Below are 23,585 nucleotides of genomic sequence, written 5' to 3'. Positions count from 1 at the left end.
AGAATGAATGTCTCCGATGCTTTTGTCTCCTTATATGGTAAAATGATACCGAGGGGTTTCACTGGGCTGGGGAAGGCAGCAGGCTGTTTCCACACCACGCTGCCTGCAGAGCTGAAATGAGAAGAGCTGCTCTCAGCAGGCAGGAGAGAGCCTCGGCTGGCTGCACCTCAGCAAGCAGGCCAGTGTGTTCGTGGTACAGCTGTTAATGGATGTGACCCTCTGCCCCAGGTCCAGGAGGTGACACTAGCTGCCCGCCACTGCTCTGTAAGTAAATATCTCTTTTTCCCTCCTCCCTCCCCACGGACTGTGCCTTAGGATGTGCCACTTTAAACAAAGGGTGCGGGGAGATGGAGAGGGATATGTGGTACCCAGCGGATTGTTGGGTAAGGATGCAAGGAGAGAGACTCCAGGTCCCCTTCCTCCTCAGCACACAGCCAGGGCTGTAAAGAGGAGGAAAAGATAAATTCCTCATCAGAGCAGTTACTGCTGCTTGTCTGTCCATACGGTGACATATAGCGAGCTGATGAGGCACAGGGTCATTTCTCGTGTAACTGTTTTTAATGACCGTATTGTGCTGTGTGTGTAAGGGGAGGTCAGAACAAGCAGAAGCCAGGCTCAGGATTTCTTACACCTCTGTGCACACCTCCCGCTTCCCAGCACAACAAAGGATTATTTTTGCACTGTAGCAAGAGTAGATGCATATGAAACAAAGGTAGCCTCTCCTGTTCTCGGGCAAATGCTGTGGGCAGATTGTGTACAGGGAAAACAGGAGCCATCAGCATTATATTTATTCTTTGTACATGGTGAGAATAAATTAGAATGCAAATCCCAATTAGTAGCTCTGAAACCCTTCCTTTCATGCTTCTCTCTTTGTGCATGTGTGTGCAGCTCCGATAATTTGGATGCTTACTATATGCCATCTCACATGGTTACCTCTGTGTGCATAATAAAGGAAATACTTTCATTGTCTGCATTAATGGCTGTTCTAAACTTCTGACTTCCCTAAAGGGATATGGCTTTTGTGTCGTCCACTTGATACCTGCATACTGTAACTTTGCTGTATACAGTACAAGAAAGCAAACCTTGTAAAATCTACATACCAGCTGCTGTTGTTACTCCCCTGACACCCATCTAGAAGTATATTAACGACTGCTGACTGATCATTAGGTCCAAGGTCAATTGCTATAATGTATATTGTTGGCTATACATATTTGCCCAGTGTCTTAAATAAGAATCGTGCCAACACAAGGGTGTGTGTTATTAGGCACTTTACACACATTCCAATGTGAAGGAATTCTCTCGCTAAGGTTGCAGTTTCTGTTGTGAACCCTGTTTTCATCTTTTCATACATTCACAGATCTCCCTGCTTTCTGCCTAAAGTCTTCTGTGCCTCCTGTCAGCCTGATGTTTTTAGGTAAACTGAAAACAGTTATTTCAGGCATTTGGATCTGAAAGGCTGAAAAACATTTTAAAAAAAAATATTCTTGTCAAATTTTGATTGTTTTCTGCATCATCATTTAACTGTGAGTGAATGGACCATAAAGGCTGCTTTAACAAAGCCCATGCATATTGTAGGTCACATTTTGGGATTTTTTTTTTTTTTTTTAAATTTAAAAAAAGGATATGAGGTGCTATATGTATTGAAAACTCAGTTCCAAACACTACCATGGCACTGCCATGTCCAAAATCTGGCCAGAGCACTAATAAATCTGTGTTTTACACTAGCTATAGCATAGATAGTGATCTTTTGTGCTATCCAAACCAAAGCGTGGATAAGGTGAGTGAGACCACTGGAAGGTCAAAAAACTGCTACTGCTGAGAAACCATGTTTGTGAAAGTTGCCTGGAGGTCCCACGTGACATTTTCACTTGACTTGCAGGTCTGAGGCTGGGAGATGCACCAGCACTTGAGGTATTTTGAGAAGACTTAGGAGAACCCAAGACAGCAGAAGACTTGGGGTAGAACTTATGTACATTTGGTTCTCACCATTCTGCCATGAGGGTCATGAAATGGCAATCTAGTCTTTAGTATGTATCTGACCAAAGTACAAAGATAAGGTCCAGTTTCCTACATATGGGAAGATAATATAGTTACATGTAATGGAGGCCCCTCCCTGTAAAGAACTGGGGAGCCAAGACATATGTTCTGATTTTTGGGTGGTTTTGTGTGGAACCAGGGGTGGGGCTCAGTGGTCTTTATGGGTCCCTTCCAACTCTGGATATTCTATGATTCCATGATACTATGACAGTTTCTTAAAGATGTCCCTTTCCCTGACATCACATCTCTCCTGTCAGCACTTTCAGTGGGCCCACTTGGCGTCAGAAAAAATTTAGACAACTCCTTCAGTCACACCCAATACACTTCTGTGGGATCCCATCATGCTTTCAATGTTAAAAGACCAAAAAAAAAGTCAGTGGCAAAGTACAGATCCTGCAATTGTAAGAGCTGGTGACACACTGCACTGCAAATTCAAAGTTTCACTCCGAAAGAAAACAGTGGGAGTGGGCTGTAAAGACATATTCTCATATAAGTGACTCTGACTCAGCTCTCCAGGGTACTGAGTTCCAAGCCAGAGAGCCAAGCAATGCCTTATCTGTCGTCATCCTCACCTCCTTGCCTTGCAGGGCACTGAACATTGAGAGCTTAAGGGAGAACTGGATAAATGTTAGTGCTATCAGCCAGAGGAAATGGCTTCTTTGAAATCAAGCTGAAAACTGAATGAATGCCTGCTGCTGCTGACCAATACACTGGAGGTCTGAGTCTCATTAGTATTTTTCTTATGGATAAATGGATCCTGAGCATCTTCAAAGAAACTCTGGATGGTGTGGTGTTGTAGACAATCACCTTCTCTCATTTGGGTACTGCTTCAGAGGTTGGGGATCTCATAATTTGCATTTTTAGATTGATTAATTTTAATCACGCAATTTTAATGCATCATTTATATATGCACACATTTGTGATGCAGATTCTTCCCAAGAGAGGATGTGAAATGGTAATGACAGGTTTCATGGAAATAAATCTTGGATAAATTGACAGCCAAAGAAGCATTAACATTTAAACAATACTAAGTAGCTATATAGACAATCAGAGAATCATAGGATGGAAGAATACAATCATAGTATTGGAAGGGACTTCAAAGATCATCTAGTTCCAACGCTCTGTCTGTCATAGGCAGGGACACCTTCTACCAGGTCACGCTGCCTAAAGCCCCAGTTAATCTGGCTTTAACAATTCCAGGAAGTGGGCATATATATAGTTGATTAGAAAATACGAGAAGCTTTTTTTAAGGCTGAATGTCGTATTGCTTACGTCAGGTGAAAGAGTTGTAGTCTTCATTTCTTATCTTTTTACATACTCTTCTATGTTATATTGTCCAATATTAACCAGGATGCTAAATGTTTAGTGTATACCCAGTAATACACTGTTAAGAGGAATGTAAATGAGCGTAACATTGACATACGAATATTCATCTCTTCCTTTCACAGCAAATTTTCAACTTTGAAGTTGTAAGTATATCAACAACAGAACAGCAATCCTTAGGGTTGCATGTTTGGAGGTAGGAAGTAGATATAGACTCTTGGCAAACACAGTCACACTGTTCAAAACCCATCACTCTTTACTTCATCTTGCATAAGAAATACAATGAGTGGCATAAAATATAGATATATATATCTGTAAGCATTTCCCTAGCTCTATTTTGTTACTGCTTTGAAGCATTCTTGGGATGAATCTTTCACTTGCTTTGTAGGATTCTTGTCCAAGTACCTCCGAAGACCAAAAGTATCTTCAGAGACTAGAATCCTACCACTGCTGAATTCCTCCTCCGCTCTATGTTGTATCTTTTCATGGTCTGCCCAACATCTTCCTTCTCCAGTTAGAAAGGATTTTGACCACAAAATGATCACCTGCCTCATTGTCTCCAGGCTCCCTTTGTTCTTCTGTGCTTGCTTCTAAGTCTCTTGTGCACCACAGACACTTTGACTCAACATTAACACCTCGTCTCTGCTCACTGTGTTCAGCCAAAGTCCAGTCGACAAATTGGACACAACTGATTTTGCCCTGCTGTAATCCACCTCTTTTTCTAAGATGTACCCTCCCCTATGCGGACAGGCTGAGGGAGCTGGGCTTGTTCAGCCTGGAGAAAAGAAGGCTGCGGGGTGACCTCATTGCAGCCTTTCGGTACCTAAAGGGAGCCTACAGAGGGGAGAGGAATCAACTCTTTGAAAGGGTTGATATGAGTAGGACAAGGGGAAATGGTTTTAAATTGAGGGAGGGGAGATTTAGGTCAGACATCAGGGGGAAGTTCTTTACAGAGAGAGTGGTGAGGTGCTGGAACAGGCTGCCCAGAGAGGCTGTGGATGCCCCGTCCCTGGAGGTGTTCAAGGCCAGGTTGGATGGGGCCCTGGACAGCCTGATCTAGTGTTAAATGGGGAGGTTGATGGCCCTGCATGTGGCAGGGGGGTTGGAAATTCACGATCCTTGAGGTCCCTTCCAACCCTGGCCATTCTGTGATTCCGTGATTCTGTGATTCTGTGATTCTGTGATTCTGTGATTCTGTGAATGGGCATCACTAAGACTTACTTTTTTTTGCCACCATTTGGAAGCCAAAGGCACAGAAGCTTAAGAGAGAAGTATGGATGCTTCAGTGCCAAGGCATTTACTGCTACAGTAGTTTTGCACAGCAGCTGAAGGACATGCATTAACAGATCCTCCCAGTCACCACGTGTGCCAGTTATCTTAGACAGAAAGGGCTTTGTGGTCTTGCCTCTGTAGACAGAGCCAGAGAGAAAGCCAGAACTGTTTTGCTGAAGGCCAGATCAAATAACAAAGCATTCTTCCTCCATAGGATCCTTCCAGTGTTGTTTCTGTCCTTTGTAGAAAGAAGCAAACATTGAATATTTGGGACAATATTCTATTTTTGTGTCCTAGATTGTATGGGATTTCAAAAGTGTAGAAGAACTCAGAAATTTCATTGCATGGCAGCACAGTATGCTTTTTGGAAGTTTTCATCTTAGGGACAGATTTTCCTGGTAGTGTTCTTGTCAATAAGCAATCCTTTTCTGGAAAAACATGCCTCTGTTGAAGTCTAGCACCTGCAGTCATTTAATTAAGAATTATTACCATAGCGTAAAGCCGGTAGGTTTTACTAATCTTATTTAGATAACAGTAGGTTTATTAGATAACAGTAGGATTTATTGATCTTATTTAGATAACACTAGGTTTATTAGATAACAGTGGGTTTTATTAATATTATGCTATCACTTTCTGTTATCTGCTTACATACTTCTTTGTCATACTTTCTGCTTAAGTAATGCCAGGTATATGGTCTCTCTCTTTTGAGTAAGCCTTTGTTTATCCCTCAAGAAAAAGAAAGCAGAGAGCAGTTTAAAAAGACTTTGAAATAGAACGTAAAGGCAAACCTTTCCTCTTGAGCCGCACTCTTCCTTGCTGTGGTGGATTTTAGAATCATCCTGTGTCATTTAAATAGACTTCTTTTGTAAATGATACGTATTAAGGAGTGTTTTAAATCCATACATCCTCTACTCACTTCAGTGTCAACCTCAGCTAATCACTGTAAATTGTGTGAGGTACACGTTCGGAGTATCAGTGCTTATTTCTTCAGTGCCATCTGTAGCTACCAATGCTGGTGCTCACTCTACAACTGCAAGAATGGCTCTAGGCTGGAGCAGATCTTTACTGAATGCCAAACAAAACAAACCACACAGAAACCTCAGCTGGAGTCTTCCTTCTCCACCACTGTCAACAGGATTACCACAGGCAGCCACAGTGGAAACCTTCCCACTCAAGGAACATTTTCTGTTCTTTAGTATTGTTATTTTAAGGAGAACAATCTTAAATAGCAGACTTTCCAATTTCTGATAGGCTGACTGCGATCCAGACAGGAATCGGATATGCTTTGGTTATCTGAACATGTTGTGGTCGGTCTGCTCAGAAAATTGCTCTAAAGTACTTATAAAGAGACACTGGAATGTTATACCATAGGTAAAATAAGTGTCCTATGTACAAGGAAGTTGAGTCGCTGGAATAACCTAACCGTGGCTCTGTAGAAGGCTTTAAGGTAACTTTTAAAAGTCTGTTATAAATAGAAAGATTTTAAAATTCATTTTGAAATTTAGCATGGATGTAGAATGGTTTGGGTGGGTTATTTAAGATATTTTTGTTTTATTTATTTTGTTATTATGTTCAACTATCAAATTAAGTTTTCCCTGCTTTTGCAAGGAGCTCCTAGGAGACCTACAAATACCTACTCTGAGCCTAAAAATTTCAGAAGCAGTGAGGAATACCTCTGTAATTAGATACCTCTGACATCTTAACCTTGGACATTGGTAAAACAGTCTAGACACTGTTAACAGGGCTGATTGGTGACAGCAATGATGTTGTATTATGAGGCTTTGATTTCTTAAAGACAGGAAGCCTAACTCTGTTGATGGGCTTACAAAGGATTTCTCTGCCACAGCAACAGAAAGCTGTTTCCACTTTCTCCTCAGCTTAAAAATAACAAGTGTAAGAAAGACTGCAGCCAGATCTATCTGGGCATCCCTGCCTCATTTACAAGCTTAACATAAGCTATCCCAGATCATGGGATACAAGGATACCCAGCAACTCATTCCTTACAGTAATAATGCCTTCCCTTTTCAGGGACCTGAACAAAGAATCATAGAATCAAAGAATCAGTAAGGCTGGAAAAAGCACTAAGATCATCTAGTCCAGCCACCAAACCATCACCACCATGCCCACTAACTGTGTCCCTAAATACCATATCTATCCTTTTCTTGAACACATCCAGAGATGGTGATTCCACCACCTCCCCGGGCAGCCTGTGTCACTGCCTCACCACTCTTTCAAAGAAGAAATATTTCTTCATATCCAACTTGAATCTCCCCTGGCAGCTTGAGGTCATTCCCTCTCATCCTATCAGTGTAATCTGGGAGAAGAAACCAACTCTTGTCTCACCACCGCCTCCTTTCAGGTCACTGTAGAGAGTCTTCTCTGTGTGTCCCCTACTCTGGAGTAAATGACCCCAGTTCTCCTAGATGGTGGTATGAGCAGCTGTCATAGTAATAAGCTTCAATGTCTCAATAATTTTGCAAAATTATACTCTTTCTCTTCTCTTTGATCATGAAATGCACTTCACTGAGTGGTACTCCAGCAGCCTGTGGCAGAAACAGAGTCTATGGCTGGAGAAGGGCATGTCTGGGCTTTTTGTATCAATTGCGTCTCAATATTTGGCTTAGCTTTCAGAATCTCAGGAAACAAAGTGTCCCTTGGTGGCCCATTGAGAGATGCTTAGTAGTTCTGCATGTGCTGGCTTGGCTCTCCATGGCCAGAAGCCTGATGCTGGAGGGTCAGGGATGCATGCAGCACCAGGAGGCAGCCCCTGCCCTGCAGCCAGCTACTGGTTCCCTTTGTGAAGTTCAGGTGGATTCCCCTTGTTAAATCGTTATTTCTTTTCTTCCTGAAGTAAATTAAAATGAAAAAAATAGCTCCCCCTGTGCCTCGGCACAGCATTATGACCCGGTTTTGAAAAATGATTAGCTCTTAGAATAGTGGTTTGCAGTTGCTGCATCAAGATGGTAGGTAATGAACATAGCAATAACTGCTAAGTAGAGAAAAATAACCACCTCTTGCCAGAAATCCAGCACAGTTTGAACTGCTAGTTCATAGTTACAAAGGATAACATAAATCTTTGCATTTTAGTTTTTGGAACATTAACATAAATTGTTTCCAAATGCTCTGAATCTGCATGGCTTATGTCACTGGAGCTGCCAGACATAGATTTTCCTTTTGCAGGGAAAGGAAAACAAACAAGTATCAAAAATACTCCAGATCTCTGGGAGAAAAAAAAAATAAAATTCAGGTGAGAGAAATGTGTGTACATGTTGGAAGAAGCTGGGTGTCTCCAAAGGCCTTTTATTTGCTGCACAGATGGCTAAAGAACTCCCAGATCTGAAGACACAAGAAAAGCCATTGCTCTATTGACCTGGCTGAAGTCTATAGCAAATCCTCCTTTGGCATCTACAGGGGTTTAATTCAATATCTCCAAATACCGTTACAACAAGAGATCACAGCTTCACTTGAACAGCTACACTGTTTTAGACAATTCATACAAGAATGCCTCTTACTGGGCTTGCAAGCACAGATGGAAAAAGAAGACGAAGTCTGGGAGAGCCAGTCCCTTCCCCCAACACTCCAACAGCAAATCATGCCAGGGAATGGGAGAACACCACACGGGCATGGTGGTGATGGGCTGATGGTTGGACTAGATGATCTTGGTGGTCTTTTTAACCCTGATGAATATGAGATTTCTTAATAAGCCTTTAACAACAACAACAATCAAAATGAGCCTGTGGAAGCAGAAAGGGGAAGAATATAGAAACAGAGCTTTTAAGTCAGGCTACTACTTAATATCCGGTAATTTTCATGCCAATTTGTACTGCCTGGGAGACACAATCTGGGTAGTGCTAACATTTGGCATAAGTTGGAATTTTCTTCTGGGCATGCAGTAGAAAGCTGTTTTCCTTTTGGAGATGTACTTGTTACATCTAATGTTGTAGGAGGGAAACTGTATGACAGAAAGATCATTTTTTCCCTTATGATAATGTTGAGAGCAATCTGGAATACCGTAAGTATAAAATAGCAACTGCAGTAAAATCTAAAGACCTCACTGTACCACTGAGAGGCATAATAAAGATAAGTCTCTGGCCCACTGAGCTTTACAGTCAACAAGCACCAGCACAAGAGAAAGGCATTAATCAATGGCAAGGAGGCTGAGCAGCAGTTTGTGCCCATCTACAATTGTGAAAGCATTCGTTTGTTCTTACAGCCTAAAGCAGTGCCTAAAAAACTGCACTGGGCTCAGTGTGACTTTTTACATATGACAGGAATCTTGTGACAGGCAGCGTAAATGACCATGTGCACTAATAGGCATAAGCATGCTTGGTGTGATTTTACATTTGTTTGTAAGACAGCAGTGATTTGTGTGACTTTCCTGCTAATATTTAGTAGATATGCCTTCTGATTACTTTACATTTAATTACTTCTCTCCAGAGAAGAATACAACTGCCAAATATCCTCAAAATATTGCATAAGAAATCTTGAGATCCAGCCCAAAACTCCAATCTAAACAGCTTTTCATTCCAAATTGCAGCTTTCTGAAGGAAACCACACAGACCTGAATGCCTAACTTGAAGGAATACTGGGTCTGAAATCAGTGCTAAATCCAATGAAGGAGTCACGTAACCAACAGCAAAATGCAGATCTTGGAAATTTTCCTCTTTTCTCTTAATTTCCCAGGCCTCTGGAACAGTGCTTCTATCTCCATCCGGAGTCTTCTCAGAGTGGAGCTCACCTCAAATCTGTGGGGGAAATTAAGTCTGCATCTCCCTGCTCCAGGAGAGGCCCAATCCACAGTGACAACCTTGGAGCACCTTTAACAAAATCGTAATCCTTTCAGGATAGGGAAGAAAGTACCCAGGTATTTTCCAATCTAACGGCAGTGACTCTTATATTAAGTGAGTAATAATACTTCCCTCTGTTCCTGTTTAGACAGAACACCCAGTTTAGACAGAATAATAATTTCTTCTCGTCCCAATCCAATTCTATATTTTATATTTTGCAGTTTTGAATGAAGGACAGAAATGGTATAAACCTTCAGCGGAATCAGACCATATTTTTTTTGTTTTGAAGAGAAACGTTTTGCTCTTTGGTATCACACATCTAATTCAGGGCTAGAAGAAAACAGCTCTGAAGAAAGGTGAAAAATGCGTGTCCATACACAGCTCCTGCTCAGATTTCAACCTTACAGTAACGCAAATTAACTGTGGGACCAAATCTTATCATGTAATATATGCTAGGGTCTGGTAAAAAGCTACAGATACACGCATCAGTGTACACTGTTCTGACTCCATTCTTTTGCTGAAATTCTTTTCTTGAAGGAAGTTAGTTCATCTCTACCTCTATCACAGGAAATACAAATACACATAAATCCACTGTAATCTATTAATTGTTGTGGCAATGATTGCACCTTCACTTCTAGAGAAGACTGACTTGCTGGAAGCAGATAGAAAGGCAAGATAACCCTACTCCAGCTCTGTGTCTCGTTCTCCTCCCTTACACTGCCATTGCCAGCCACTGCTGCTGGCTTCAGACAAACTTTGGGTAGACTGCACTTCTCTCTCCACCGCAATTCTTCATACCTTCCATCTTTTTGTAATCAGTCTCTGCGATCCTCTCTGCTCTACTGAGAGCACCTGTACACTCTTGGCTCTCTTTTGGAATAAGAAAGTTCATTAGTTCCTCCCTGTACAAAACAGTTGGACCACTGCTCCACTCCATTTGGGCTGGCCATAGCACAGCTGACCAGCTGTCAAAATTTGTCTTCCAAGCACGAATTCCTTTCTCTTTATCATTTACTCAAAAGAGCTCAAAAGACTTCTCAGCAGCTAAGCCGCCATGTACCTGCTTTGCACATGCAAAAGCTCTCCCCTTTTAGCCTGTGCAAATCATCACACAATTCAGCAGCTGACAGAGCATCAAAAAGAGAAAGTCTTGTAGCCAGCAAAACAATCTTTGTTCATTCAGACCACTCTAAAACATTACTCAAACCCCAGTGAGAAAGGATACAAGATGATAAAAACTGAAATCTTGGAAGAGAACTGAGAATTTCCGAATGCCCTACGAGTGGCTCCTCCAGCCAAAAGAAAAGGACAAACTCCAGAATCAAGGAACCTGTGCCAAGAACACTAAGCAAGTAACAACTTTTTGTTTAAAACTGAGAGCTGAAGTTGGCCAAAGGACTGCAGCTGCTATAAATGTCTCTTGTGTGTGAAAGACAGAGATAGCTGCTGATGACATTAGTACCCAAAACATATCAGACTTTATAGATGAAATCCGGCTTAAAGGAGAGCAGGCCTGGCGAGCAGTGAAGGTCACATAGTGCTCCCCCTTCTTCAGCAAACAGCTATGCCCTGCTTCATATGTGACCTCTGAACAGACTTCAGGTGCAACACACACTGTGAGCCTCAGGCTAAGAAAGAAGATAATGACTGCAGTGAAACTCAGACCCAAAACAAATTGTGCCGGGCAACAATGAACATTTATGCAGCTAATCAGAGGCGTTTGTGTCAGTGTTGTTTGTGTGCACATCCGAAAGATGCTGGAGACATAACAAGACAAGCAGAGGAAATAACATGTCCTTCATTCCTTTGCTTCGTCTTAATTTGACATTTGCCTGAACCAGAATAGCTAACTCTCACTTGTGTCCCAGTACACGACAGCTGCAGGACAAGTTGTCCAAACTCATTCAGCTACATCAAAGAGGAGCCAGATACGCAATCATTGCCCCCTACTTCCTGCTGTGAACAGAGCCCATTGTCCCTTCTGTGGGCAGGAAAAGAGAGGCACTGGCTCACTGCAGTGCAACTATTGCCAGCCACTGGCTTATTGAGAATGTGGAGGAGGAAGGAGCAGAAGTGCCCAGCAGTGATGCTTGATACCCTGTGCGTGACTAAAGCCTACCAGCAACACAAAACTTGCTTCTTGCCTTACAGAAGCTGTGCTGGTCTTTCTGAAGATTAGCTGGCTCATTCTCTCAAGGTACTTGGTTCCCTCCATGCCCTACAGAGTCAGCATTTTGCACTGGGCTTGACGGCCAAACATGCCTGGTATTCTTTAAGCATCCCGTGTGAATTCTTCACACGTAGGCTTTACTCATATTCCTCTCTCTCTGGTCTCAACACTCGCTCTGGTCAAAGGTAAGTTAGTGAGTGGCTAAAATAAGTGGGCTATGGCCTTTTTGAGCAGGGTGAGACTTATAGCTTGTTTTCTCCTATTGTGTTGATTTATCTGACTGAAATTTGAATTTGATAAACTGGAATTGATAACAAGCCCTTCTTGAGGTATCAGATCAACTGTGGCTCAGTCCGACGTGCCCATTTCTGTCTTTGTGGCAGGACAGCTGGACTCCAGGCATCAGCATGACTGAGCGTTTTGACTGCCACTACTGCAAAGAGTCCCTGTTTGGTAAGAAGTACATCCTGAGGGAGGACAGCCCCTACTGCGTGAAATGCTATGAAAACCTCTACTCCAACACCTGTGAGGAATGCAAGAAACCTATTGGAGCTGACTGCAAGGTATGGCAGGCTGTGTCTCATTATCTTGGTAGGGCAGTCTAGATACATGGCCTGTAGTTCTGAGCAAAACCTATGCTCTAGGGCACAAAGCCTCTGCACGAAATGGGCTGATTCCTGAGCATCTACAAGAAGGTGACAGAGTTGTTAGCAGGGTCTGTGGCAATAAGACAAGAGCAAATGATTTCAAACTAAAAGAGGGGAGGTTTATGTTGGATAAAAGGCGAAAGTGTTTTACAGTGAGGGTGATGAGGCACTGGCACAGGTTGCCCAAAGAGGTGGTGGATGCCTTGTCCCTGGAGACATTCAAAGCCATTCTGAGCAATGTGATTGAGCTGTGTGTGTCCCTGTTCATTGCAGGGGACTTGGACTGGATGACCTTCAAAGGTCCATTCCCATTCTAAGGATTCTGTGATTCTATGATCTTAATCACTGATGTGGTGAATAAATGATTCGGTCTTATCAACATGCTAGACACATTTTTGGAATCAGTGGGAATGCCCAGGACACATATCTGGAGGGCATGATGCACAGGCAATCCCTCACTATAGCTGAGAAGAATAGGTGCTTTGCAGCAGCAACAGAAATAATCCAGAGCACAGAAAAAGTTTTCAGATGAAAACATTTGATACTAAAAATATAGCCGATCCTTCAGTCTTCCCCAGAGTTGTGTTAAATTTAGAGAGCTTTTTCCAGAGGTAATAAGTGCTGACATTTTACTATCATTTAATATGGAAAACACTATATTTGCGTGGGAGACTTTAAAGGTATTTGAGACATGATGCTATCAGCTGGAAGAATCCATAAGTATAGATTACTGGTTACAAAGAGTTGATGAGAGCATGCTTTCTGGACACCTGTGCCTGCTTTTCACCACTTCCCATTGCAAGCCCTGACTTAACAAGCATAATAGAAATGGAAAAGCACCCTTCTCTTCCTGTAAGACACAGGGTGATCTAGTCTTAAAAAGTCTCTCTGTCTCCCAAGGAGAGCCCAGTTGTCGCTGAGGCCAACTGGGTTTTGGAAAGGTGGCAGAAACCAGTATTGCCTACCTTTGGATCAGAGGGAGCTAAGCCTCTGTTAGCTCTTTACTAACCATAATTCATTGTCATCAAGAGACAAGATGCTCAGGAAAAGCTGCCAACTCATAGGCAAAAAAAATTGGCTAATGCTGAAAGAACTAATACATGAGTTATAACACAATTAGCCTTTAAAATGGAGAATAATGATAGTAGGGTCTAACTAAAGATGACAAAGAAAGAGCAGATGCTTTGCTTGCTTTAGCTGTGCGCTGCTGCACCTCATGGCAACATCTACCTGCTCTAAATGAGGTGGCACCACCTGCAGTTCTTTCAAATTAACCAAAACAACTGGAGTTCACGTCAGTTTTACTCTGGATGAATGAAGAAAGATGATATTTGAGGAATCCAATTTGAGGTGCTTGTTAGACTCGCATGAATAGATTTCATCCAATATACCCCCACTTTGCCCAAAATGGACCCGTTAAATTTAGCCGAGAGTTTCACTGGCAGAGTGAGTTTGCATGGCCATGGGATTCTTGATCTGTTTGTGGAGGTCTGACATTTGATTTCCTACACTGCTGGCTCATACATCTAGAAACACCAATTAGTTCCTCATACTGGTGCTAGCACCATACCATTATTCCAAAGACTCTGAAATATAAAATCATACGCTTATCCAGAGAGGAAAAACTCGAAATCTTGTGTCTTCCATACTGATCTATTTTACCCTATTGGAAAATGGGTAGGAAAGCCTCTTTCAGAAGCCTTAAAAACGTGAACATGTTTCACCATCATGACAGGGAACTGGCAATAATCTGTAAGAGCTATAAAACTGCCAGCTTTCCTACAGCTCATAAATATGCAGATTAGAGAAGAGATACAGCTGGCCTGACCTGGAAAAGCAAAATATTTCTGCCCCAATTCTAGAATATGCTTTTGTTTTAAGCTCTCTTTCTAATCCCCCGAGAAGTTATTTCCATGTGTTGATATTCAAGAATTTCCAAACTTGGACTGCCTTCAACAAATCTTGGACAAAGTATTCAGGAATTAATCAGTCTGAACTTTTCAACTCAGATTTATGGATTTAGGGAGAGTGGGTGTTATCCAATATACTTCTCTTCTGTACTTCTAAGCGAGACCCACACTAACACATAAAAAAAGAGAAGCACAAATTTTCTGCATATTTTTATATATTTACATATATATGTGGAGAACACAACTGTAAGATAGCAAATAAAAAGTTCTTAAGGAGCTGTAAAGTGAACCGGACACAAATGCACCCTTGTTTCTGTGACTGCTGTTTGTGCCTACAAACAGTCCTTTATGCTATAGTTTTTCAACCTGACCAATTTTAAGCACATTTTTACAGATGAAGAAAAGTTCCAAACTTAGCAAGCTCCTGCAAGTCTTCTGAAAATAAAATATGTGGTGAGCAGTAAAAAGGGGATTCGATTAATGTTCCCACTGAGAGGCAAACTAGAGTCATTTTTCAATTACAGTAATAGACACTCGAGAATGCATTTGAGAGAGTCCTTGCAAGTGCCTCAGCCACAAGTTTCAGTCAAAGCACTGTGGCTGAGCATAATTCAGCCATAAGGCACAATCACATTATCATGCTTCTGATACTTATTTAACTGTATATACACATATGTACATAAATAGATAAAAATATGCATACAGTCATACATATGCATGTATTTGTATGTATATATTTTATGTATTACATTTGCAATACAGTGCAGACAACATACTGTGCTTGGGAATAAAACCATGCTTACCGCATGTACAAAGTGGACTCAGTATGTATTAATCTGACAAAATCTTTGTACAGCTTTTCACAGAACAGACACATAGTGTAGTAAAAATGTTATCACCCACCCTACATCCACAGGACAACTTGAAAAGCTCCATTTAGCTCTCGACTCAGATTCTCCTTTGTGAATCCCATCTTGGCCACTGCTGTTTCTCTGCACCGAAGAGAGCTGAACTGAGAACTCAGTTGCAGTGGAGACAGAATCACAAAGGTTGGAAAAGGCCACTGCAATCATCCAGTTCAACCACAGAAATATAGAAACATTGAGGCTGGAAAAACGATGCTCCTCATTTCACTCTGCAATGAATCTCCTTCTTGCAGATGGCTTAGTTAGTCTACAGCTGTTTCTTAGAGCTTCCAAAATACGAGACTAAAGATTATGATTAAGATTTGAAGCTCCCAATTTCCGGAGTGAATTCTCTTTCACAGAAGTAGGTGCAAAGCTAGAATTAGCTTTGATAGCATCTTAAATACTTACTTGTCTGGGTGAAAATTACCATACAAAACCAATCAGAACAAAAGTGAGAAGGTTTCTCTCTTAGTGGACAAGAGCAACTCTCCCCTAGCTGAAGGGCTTACCCCAGAGTAAACCAGGTGGTGACAAGAAGACAGCTGCTTCTCCATCTCTGACCCTACTGTGTTCTCCTTGCTGTGTGTCATCTCACCTGCATGACACTTCAGCCTGCTTTGGCACTGGTAACATTCAGATTTGGACTGGGCTCTGGGAGGACTGAGCCAATGCCACATTTTCACCTCATGTTTCCAGGATAAGGAGCCCATAAATTAGTTACCCTGAAGACAAGCTGCCTTTGAATACAAAGCAGGAGAGAATTTGCTTCACCATCTTTCAATGTTTTTTATGGTGATTTCTGAGTAATTGTGTATGTAACTGAGTAATAACATTTTTTATTTATTTTAAATGTTGTCTTCTACACACACACACACACACAAAAAAAAAAGCCTGAATGACAGCATGTGATGTTAATTACACCTTTGGATTTAGGCCATTTTGTAAATTGCAAATAATTCAGCTGATGTTTATGAAATTTTCACAGACAGATTAAAAGCTTCATACGCTGAATAGTAGGAGATACTAGCAGACAGAAGAAAAACACAATGCCATTTCTCTCACAGCTATTGCACATTATCCATATGCCAGCAGGCCCTGGTAGAAATGTGCTCCTTCTAAGAAGGAAAAGTTGGCATTACAGTGCCCATATCTGCTCACTACACCCACTGCTTCACACTCCTTTCTGGAAATCATAGAATGACCTGGGTTGAAAAGGACCACAATGATCATCTAGTTTCAACCCCCCTGCTACATGCAGGGTCGCCAGCCACCAGACCAGGCTGCCCAGAGCCACATCCAGCCTGGCCTTGAATGCCTCCAGGGATGGGGCATCCACAGCCTCCTTGGGCAAAAATCTATCCATTACGTTCTCATCTGCTTAACTGTTTAAATGTGACTTTGGGCTGAGGCTGATTTTTGCCTTTTAAAAACAGTTTCTTTGCAGGTGCTCTGGCTCCGGAATCGTCACAAATACAGAAAATACCGACAGTGATCAAGTGCTCAGTGCAGACCACAAGCTGGCTTTGGCCAGCAGGAGAGGTTGAAAATTCCCTCTACAAAATGTGAGAGTGAAATGAAAAGCGGGTTGCGCGATAAAGCTACTGTGGCAGCATTTAGGTCAAAATGAGTCAGATGGTCAGTCTTACATGTAAACTAAACGAAAAATAAAGCATCTTATAATATGGATTGGGAAAAGGAGAAAAGATGTCCTAATTTTCAACCCTTGTTTTGAGTCGTAGCACTAGCACTTTCTTGGTGCACTGCTAAATATTGGACCAGATGTTGTGATGAGGAATGGTGACAGAAAGATCCTTTCATCTCTTCTCACATCACTACAGTGCTGACTAACGTTGCTTAATTTCATCTTCTCTAAACACATTTTTGATAGGGAAGTACCTGTCTAACATAATGAGGGTGCTCACAGCCAAAGTCTGCACACTGATTATTCTACCCTATTTCCCATGCTCATCCTTCTGAAAATAACATTACGTCAAGCAAAAAAGTTCGATGTGCTTTTCATTCATGAACAAACATGCTGTTACTCTTCTAATGCCTCTAACCTCCTTGCTGAGAGGACTTGCACAGGGTAGACTTCATCTTGTACACAGGGGGTAATGAGTGTTTATGAGGGTGGATAGTGATAGGACAAAGGGAAATAGTTATAAACTCAGACAGGGCAGGTTTAGTTTAAATACTAGGAGGAAGTTTTTCACACAGAGGGTGGTGATGCACTGGAACAGGTTGCCCAAGGAGGCTGTGGATGCCCCATGCCTGGAGGCATTCAAGGCCAGGCTGGATGTGACTCTGGGCAGCCTGGTCTGGTGGTTGGCAAACCTGCACATAGCAGGGGGTTGGAACTGAATGATCTTTGTGGTCCTTTTCAACCCAGGCCATTCTATGCCTCTATGATAAACTCAGTTCCACTTCTTGAATTTCAATCTATGGTAGTTCTGTAGTCTTTTACCTGTAACTATTAGCGCTTTATCTAACAAGAGCACATGGCAGTCCGTTTTCATAGATGCATAGATTGCTGGTAAAGACAACTATTTTCCAGGTTTCTTTTAGGCAACATAAGAGACCATGGAAAACTACAGCTCAAGGGTGTAGTACTGGGGACTAATTTCTCTCAAGCTGCATTAGGCAGACAAGAAGTCATGTTCATCGGTATTTTAAAGATATACTCCAGTCCTGAGTACACAGAAGCAATTCTCTTTTTCAGTTCTTCCTGGAAAATCAGGAGATAAACAGGAATTAATTGTATATTACTTCTGTGTTCTGCTAGAACACATTTGCTTAGGTTACAATCAGCTAGAGTAACTCAAGCTCCCATGCCTTGAGTAAATCAAATGCTCTTTCAGCTTAACTGAGCACCAGGCTAGCAGTCAGACAAGCTTGAAGTCATTTCTGTAGCCACAGCTGCTCCAGCACGGTATCTGATCCAGGTCAATACATCTATAACTTATGTGCAGTGGTTCCAGTTAGATGTACAGTACACCGATGTAGAAAAAACCTGATACCCAGTGACTTCATTACACTGACCTAAGAACAACTGTGAAACAACTCAGAAAGTGTTTCATCAGTACCTTGGACTTCCTTGCTTCAGTTGACAGATTCAGAGAGAGAAGACAATAACCATTTAATCTGTCCAATACTCTGCTGCAGGCACATCAATGTCAGACATCTTAAACATCCCCTACATTTGATGACAGTATCTGTTATAATCATCCAGGCTGGCTAAAGATTACTCACACCAGTGTCTACCTTGCTTTCATTGGGTTACAGCAATGATTCATCACTTTGCCATGATGAAGTGTCTGCTGCTTTGACCTACTCCACTATGATCTATACAATCTGCCATCATAACTGATCCAAGGATTAAACACGTCATCAGTAATACCAAATCCTTTTCTTCATTACTGCACCTCTGCGTGGCATAATTTTATTGATAAAATAAGGCAAAACAAAAGGAAATATCAGCATGTGAGTTTGGGATGTTAAAAGCAGCCTGTAGAATATTGCAAAATGAGGAAAAAGGCAGCATGTGGGAAAAACTGAATATGTCCTGTTGCAACAGGAAGAAAAACAGATCTGCTGTCATTCTGTATTCTTGCAGGCAAATTTCACATCTAGGGAAGCTGTTGGCTGTGAGTTGTTTTTCTGTTGACAATATTATTCCCTTCTGAGAACAGACTTAGTCTACTCAATTTCATTTAAATTAAGTTGTTGTTGTTGTTGTTGTTTTCATTTTGCTTTTAGAAAAGTCTGAGATTTTATGGTCAGAAATTTGGGTTGTTTCAAAAGGTTTAGCAGATGGGCAGATACTCTCTCTTGTAATGATATGAACTGCACATTGCCTGATCTCCCAAAGACACAGTTCAAATGTTATATAATTAGGCTATCTATAATTTTAAAAGACACAATCCATCTATGTAAGTCACAATTCTAAAGACTGGTTTTTACCAGCATGTGTCTTTTTTTTGTTGTAACTTTGTTTTAATTAATACAAGTATTAATTAAATATTTTTATATTTAAAAGGGAGATATTTCAAATAACCTATGTGTTCCAAGGTGTTAATTCCTTGGTTAAGGGTACTCTGGATCAGTTGCTGCAGGTACACAACGGTCTCTCATCTTCCAGAGTGTTCAATCACCATCAAGGCATCCGATTCTCATTTGAAACATATATAAAATGAAGCACAAGACTTGGTTAAAAACTAATTCCAGCATGCACACAAAGAAACAAGCATCAGGCCAATTTCACCCTTGGTTTAAACCTGGCAAACCATCCAAATGTGACTGAAAAAAGGATAACAAGAAACTACAAGATGACCTAGAAATTGGCAATAACTAAGAAAGGTTTAGGAAGTCCATTATATCTCTACAGTTAACAAGATCTGATCTGGATCAAAACCAGGACTTCATCCTCGAAGGAAGTACCTAAATGAAACTGGTTGTTCCTCTGCTGAACTGAAATTGAATTCAGTTGACCTGGAATTGAAAGCAGACTGATGGTTGTCATCAGCTACTTTTGGCAACCGCAGTAAAACAGGCTCACCTGCATCACAACGCCATTTTCCTGAGCCATGCAAATTAGCCTTACTTTCTGTCTGATTCAGATCTGCATGTTTGCATTCCCTGAACTTCCATCTGTGCAAACCATTCATTCTGTTTATTCCGTGGTTTTTAATTTCTACAGGATCTGTCTTACAAGGACCGCCACTGGCATGAAACCTGCTTCCACTGCTTCCAGTGCAAGAATTCATTGGTGGACAAGCCTTTCGCTGCAAAAGAGGAACACCTACTTTGTACTGATTGCTACTCCAATGAATACTCTTCCAAATGTAATGAGTGCAAGAAGACTATCATGCCAGGTCAGGATACTGACTTTTGGGGCGGAGGAAAGATCAGGTTTAATATCAAGCCTAATCTCTGCAACATTAGTGACAAACATTTTTCCTTAACCTTCTCTGCTGAATCCTGGTGAACTTCCTAAAACACGGCTGATGATGCTTTCTAAGTTATCCCTGTAATCAGAACCCACAGTTTTCAGAGTGGATCTTGACAGAATTGATATACACAAAGGTTTCTCTTGAAAGCTAGCATCTATTTAATTTAGCATTTTTGTTCATGAGATCTATAATTTTCTACATAAGTATTTATTAAAAGGCTATTGATAGCTGGGCAACTCATCTGTCCAGTCCCAGCTTCTCAATTGGCTCCTCATGCTTGAATATCAGAGGAAGTTCACAAGTTTAAATTTACTTAATTCATGTCATATGCTTTTACATAAACAGCCAAAATTTAGATTCTTCAATAAAAGTCAATAATTGGTCAAAATACTTCTAAGGTCTTCTTGAGCTGAAAGGTATAAAGAAATAGGAAAGAGCTACCTTCTCTTTCAAGTCAGGTATCCCATAAAACCAGTGCTGGAAGCAGAAAGTTGTAGGTATAGATTGGTAATATTTGGATTGGTAAAGCCTCATTTACTCATGACAATACTAAAGCGCTTGTCTTTTGATTGACATGGGTCATTATTTGAGGGCTTAAATTGGAAGAAATATTGGTTTCAGAAATAAAAAATAGAAGGCAATTTGAAGAATCCAAAAGTACACTTCACAATGACTGCTAGTTGCTTTCTTTCAGTAATTTTTTCCTTGGCTGTTGTTATCTTTGACAAAAGCTGGAAAACACCACTTTGTGTATCTAAGATGTTTTGATAAAAATGAGGGCTTGATGGAGACATATAAATAAGAAACAACGGAGATATGTAAAAGCAGATGGACATATTCATTCCTAAAATGAAAGGAACATGGTTAGCGGGCACAGTGAGGGGGTTGATGGCTGGGCTAGATGATCATAGAATCACAAGGTTGGAAATGACCTGCAAGATCATCTAGTCCAACCACCCTCCCATTCCCAGTACCACAAGCTACTAAACCATATCTCATAGCTCCAATATATATATGATCTGAGAGGTCCTTCCAACATAATGATTATGATTGTGTACAAGCATCTTTATTATTGCATGTGCCTCTGTTTTTTCCGATACAGCATGAAAAATTGACATCTAAGAACAGTGCTAATTTTAAAGCTGAAAAATATTTTTTTCAAGTTTTGATCAATGAATTCAGTCCTGTAAGAACTCACTTACAGAACAGAACTCTGTCTATTATACAAGTTACAGACTGACAGGTAATAATGGAATTGGGATTCAGTGACTCAGAGTCCCTTCTTCTCTTTCAATTCAAAACAGAATAAACCAATTTTTACAAACCTTTGCAACTACCACATGGTTTTCAGCAGATTACTCAAGATACCCTTGATTTTATAAAGCATTTTAATGACGAGCTTATTAAATGCTAAGCAATTACAAGCTTGATCTTTCAGTTCTTCTGCAAACTGAATTCCCATCAACATCAAAATGAGCAACTAATAAACAGGATTCCTCTTGCCTTCTGTTTTAGTAATAACACAATCCCAAAAATAGAGAACAGCTAAAAAATGTGGAAATACAATTCTACACAATCCAAAGAAAATATGTCCACATCTTTCATCTTTTCTCAGGATGTCATTCTTTCAAGGACTAACTCGTCTGTTCCTTTTGGTGCCAGACAAAAAATAACCAGCACACAGAAGGCATAATTCTTAAAAGGTGTCCATTAATAAAATGGATCAGAAATATTTGAGTATGTAAGAAACGGGCAGAGAAATGGTTAATGATGCACAAGCCAGTCTTTAAAAAAAATAAAATCTTAAAGTATGCCTCTGGGCACAATTTAACGAGACTGAAGAAAAAAAATGAAATTACACTACTAGTAAACGAAGAATTAATATTGAGAAAGGGAGATTGGGAAAACTTCATCCTGCAGAGGAGTTATTACTATTCTTTATAATTAGCCAATACATTATCACCTCCTCAGCTTTCTAATCACTGAAAATCATGTCAGTCCACTAAAAAGTGGCCAAAGCAGTAAATGTTATTAGCAGAAAATGCCTCTCTTCTTTTTAGGAGGAGAACAACTTACTCTCCAAAAACTCACCCAATGCCACACAAAGCCACTCTCTCATAGCTGTACTACTTGTTTTCCAACAGCCAGCTGTCATGTAAACAAAAGTTACAAATTGCATTAGCCTCAGCCATAAATTCAGTTTATTTTCTGGTCTCATTACAGGTACTCGGAAGATGGAATACAAAGGCAACAGCTGGCACGAGACGTGCTTTATCTGCTACCGCTGCCAGCAACCAATTGGGACAAAGAGTTTCATTCCTAAAGACAATCAGAACTTTTGTGTTCCCTGCTATGAAAAGCAGTTTGCCATGCAGTGCGTCCAGTGCAAGAAGGTAGTGTTCTTGTTTTATTTACCTATAATGTTGGGGATTGAACTCCATCACATTTTAAGTCCAATTATGTGAAGAAAAAAAACCCAACATTTTTCTCTGTTAACGATTCAGTGGAGTTTTAGAGATGAGGAGAATAGGAGTTGAAACTCCTATTCTACACCAGGCACAAAAGTTACTTCAGTGAGAATTCTTACTCAAGGTTAAAGATACCTTTACATCAAAAGCCTACAGAGGATTTGTTTTGGAAAGCAAACAAGCAAAAAAACCCATCTGCATTGGAATAACCTCCTATCTCCAATGTAATCCAACACATACCATACACCCAAACATTTCAACTGAAAGGGAGATGAGCTAACACAGATTTTATTTTTTTAAATATTTTAATGAAGTTGAAGATGGAAAAGTTAATTTTACACAATGCAAATGCTGCTCCTGACATAAGAACTAGTAAGCTCAGTATGCTAGAGAATGTAACTTTCCAGGCTCAAGATCATTCATTTGTGTATTTCCTAAATTCAATTCAGACAAAAGTAAGACTTTCAGTATTCCTTCCTATTAATAATAGTAGATTTTAAAAAGTCATCTCATAGTTCACAGAACCAACAAATACCAATTTCCTATCAATATACGCATAGGTTTTAAGTGTGGATATATCCGTAGTTTTAACCCTCCTTCCAATAGTTTCTTCCATGTTTTGTTTTACCTTCTGCATGCTTCCAGCCATCACTTCTGCTTATATTACCAAAACTTTTTATGTCTGCCACGTACTCCAGATTGCATTACTTTCAGAGCAGACTTCATACACAGAAAAGAGGCAAAGACAGATGAACACACATATTGGATTGCATGTTTGTATACAAGGCTGACTTCCCAGGGAATCTCCCTTTAGTGAAGATAGGAAGAAAAATTAAACTGGTTTTACAGCTTTCTGAGAAACACTTGCAAGAACAAGAAATGTTTCTTTTGTCTAACATCGGGGAACAAGGTATCATAAGAGGAAAAAGCCCAGACAAAATCCATAGAAGCAGAAAGCAAAGATTTCAGGTAAAATTTGAAATAAAGCAGTTGTTGTCAAGGGAATTAGCAAGAACTGAAGGTGGTTTTTCCATTGTGAAGAATGGGACAGGTGAACAAGCACATATTTGTCTCACAGCACATGAAAGAATCACCTACAAAGGAGACCAGCTTT

At 40.6% G+C, this 23,585-nt stretch overlaps 1 protein-coding gene across 3 annotated transcripts in view; it reads left to right on the top strand.

Annotated features, from left to right (window-relative positions):
• FHL2 (four and a half LIM domains 2) overlaps positions 1-23,585 on the top strand; it is a 26,411-nt gene continuing 2,826 nt past the window's right edge. The window contains exons 1-5 of one of the 3 annotated variants that reach the window (XM_042809863.1): positions 1-264; positions 9,316-9,496; positions 11,973-12,152; positions 19,751-19,925; positions 22,227-22,396. In XM_042809863.1, the coding sequence (XP_042665797.1) occupies positions 11,997-12,152; positions 19,751-19,925; positions 22,227-22,396 (501 nt within the window). In that variant the 5' untranslated portion in view covers positions 1-264; positions 9,316-9,496; positions 11,973-11,996. The remainder of the gene's footprint in view (positions 265-9,315; positions 9,497-11,972; positions 12,153-19,750; positions 19,926-22,226; positions 22,397-23,585) is intronic. The other 2 variants (XM_042809862.1, XM_042809861.1) reach the window with 2 other exon arrangements.

The sequence above is a fragment of the Centrocercus urophasianus genome, unplaced genomic scaffold (assembly GCF_019232065.1).
Source record: "Centrocercus urophasianus isolate 14NV4802_14NV808 unplaced genomic scaffold, USGS_Curo_1.0 seq_12, whole genome shotgun sequence".
In the NCBI taxonomy this organism is placed as follows: Eukaryota; Metazoa; Chordata; class Aves; order Galliformes; family Phasianidae; genus Centrocercus; species Centrocercus urophasianus.
This window is presented reverse-complemented; position numbering and strand designations above follow the sequence as displayed.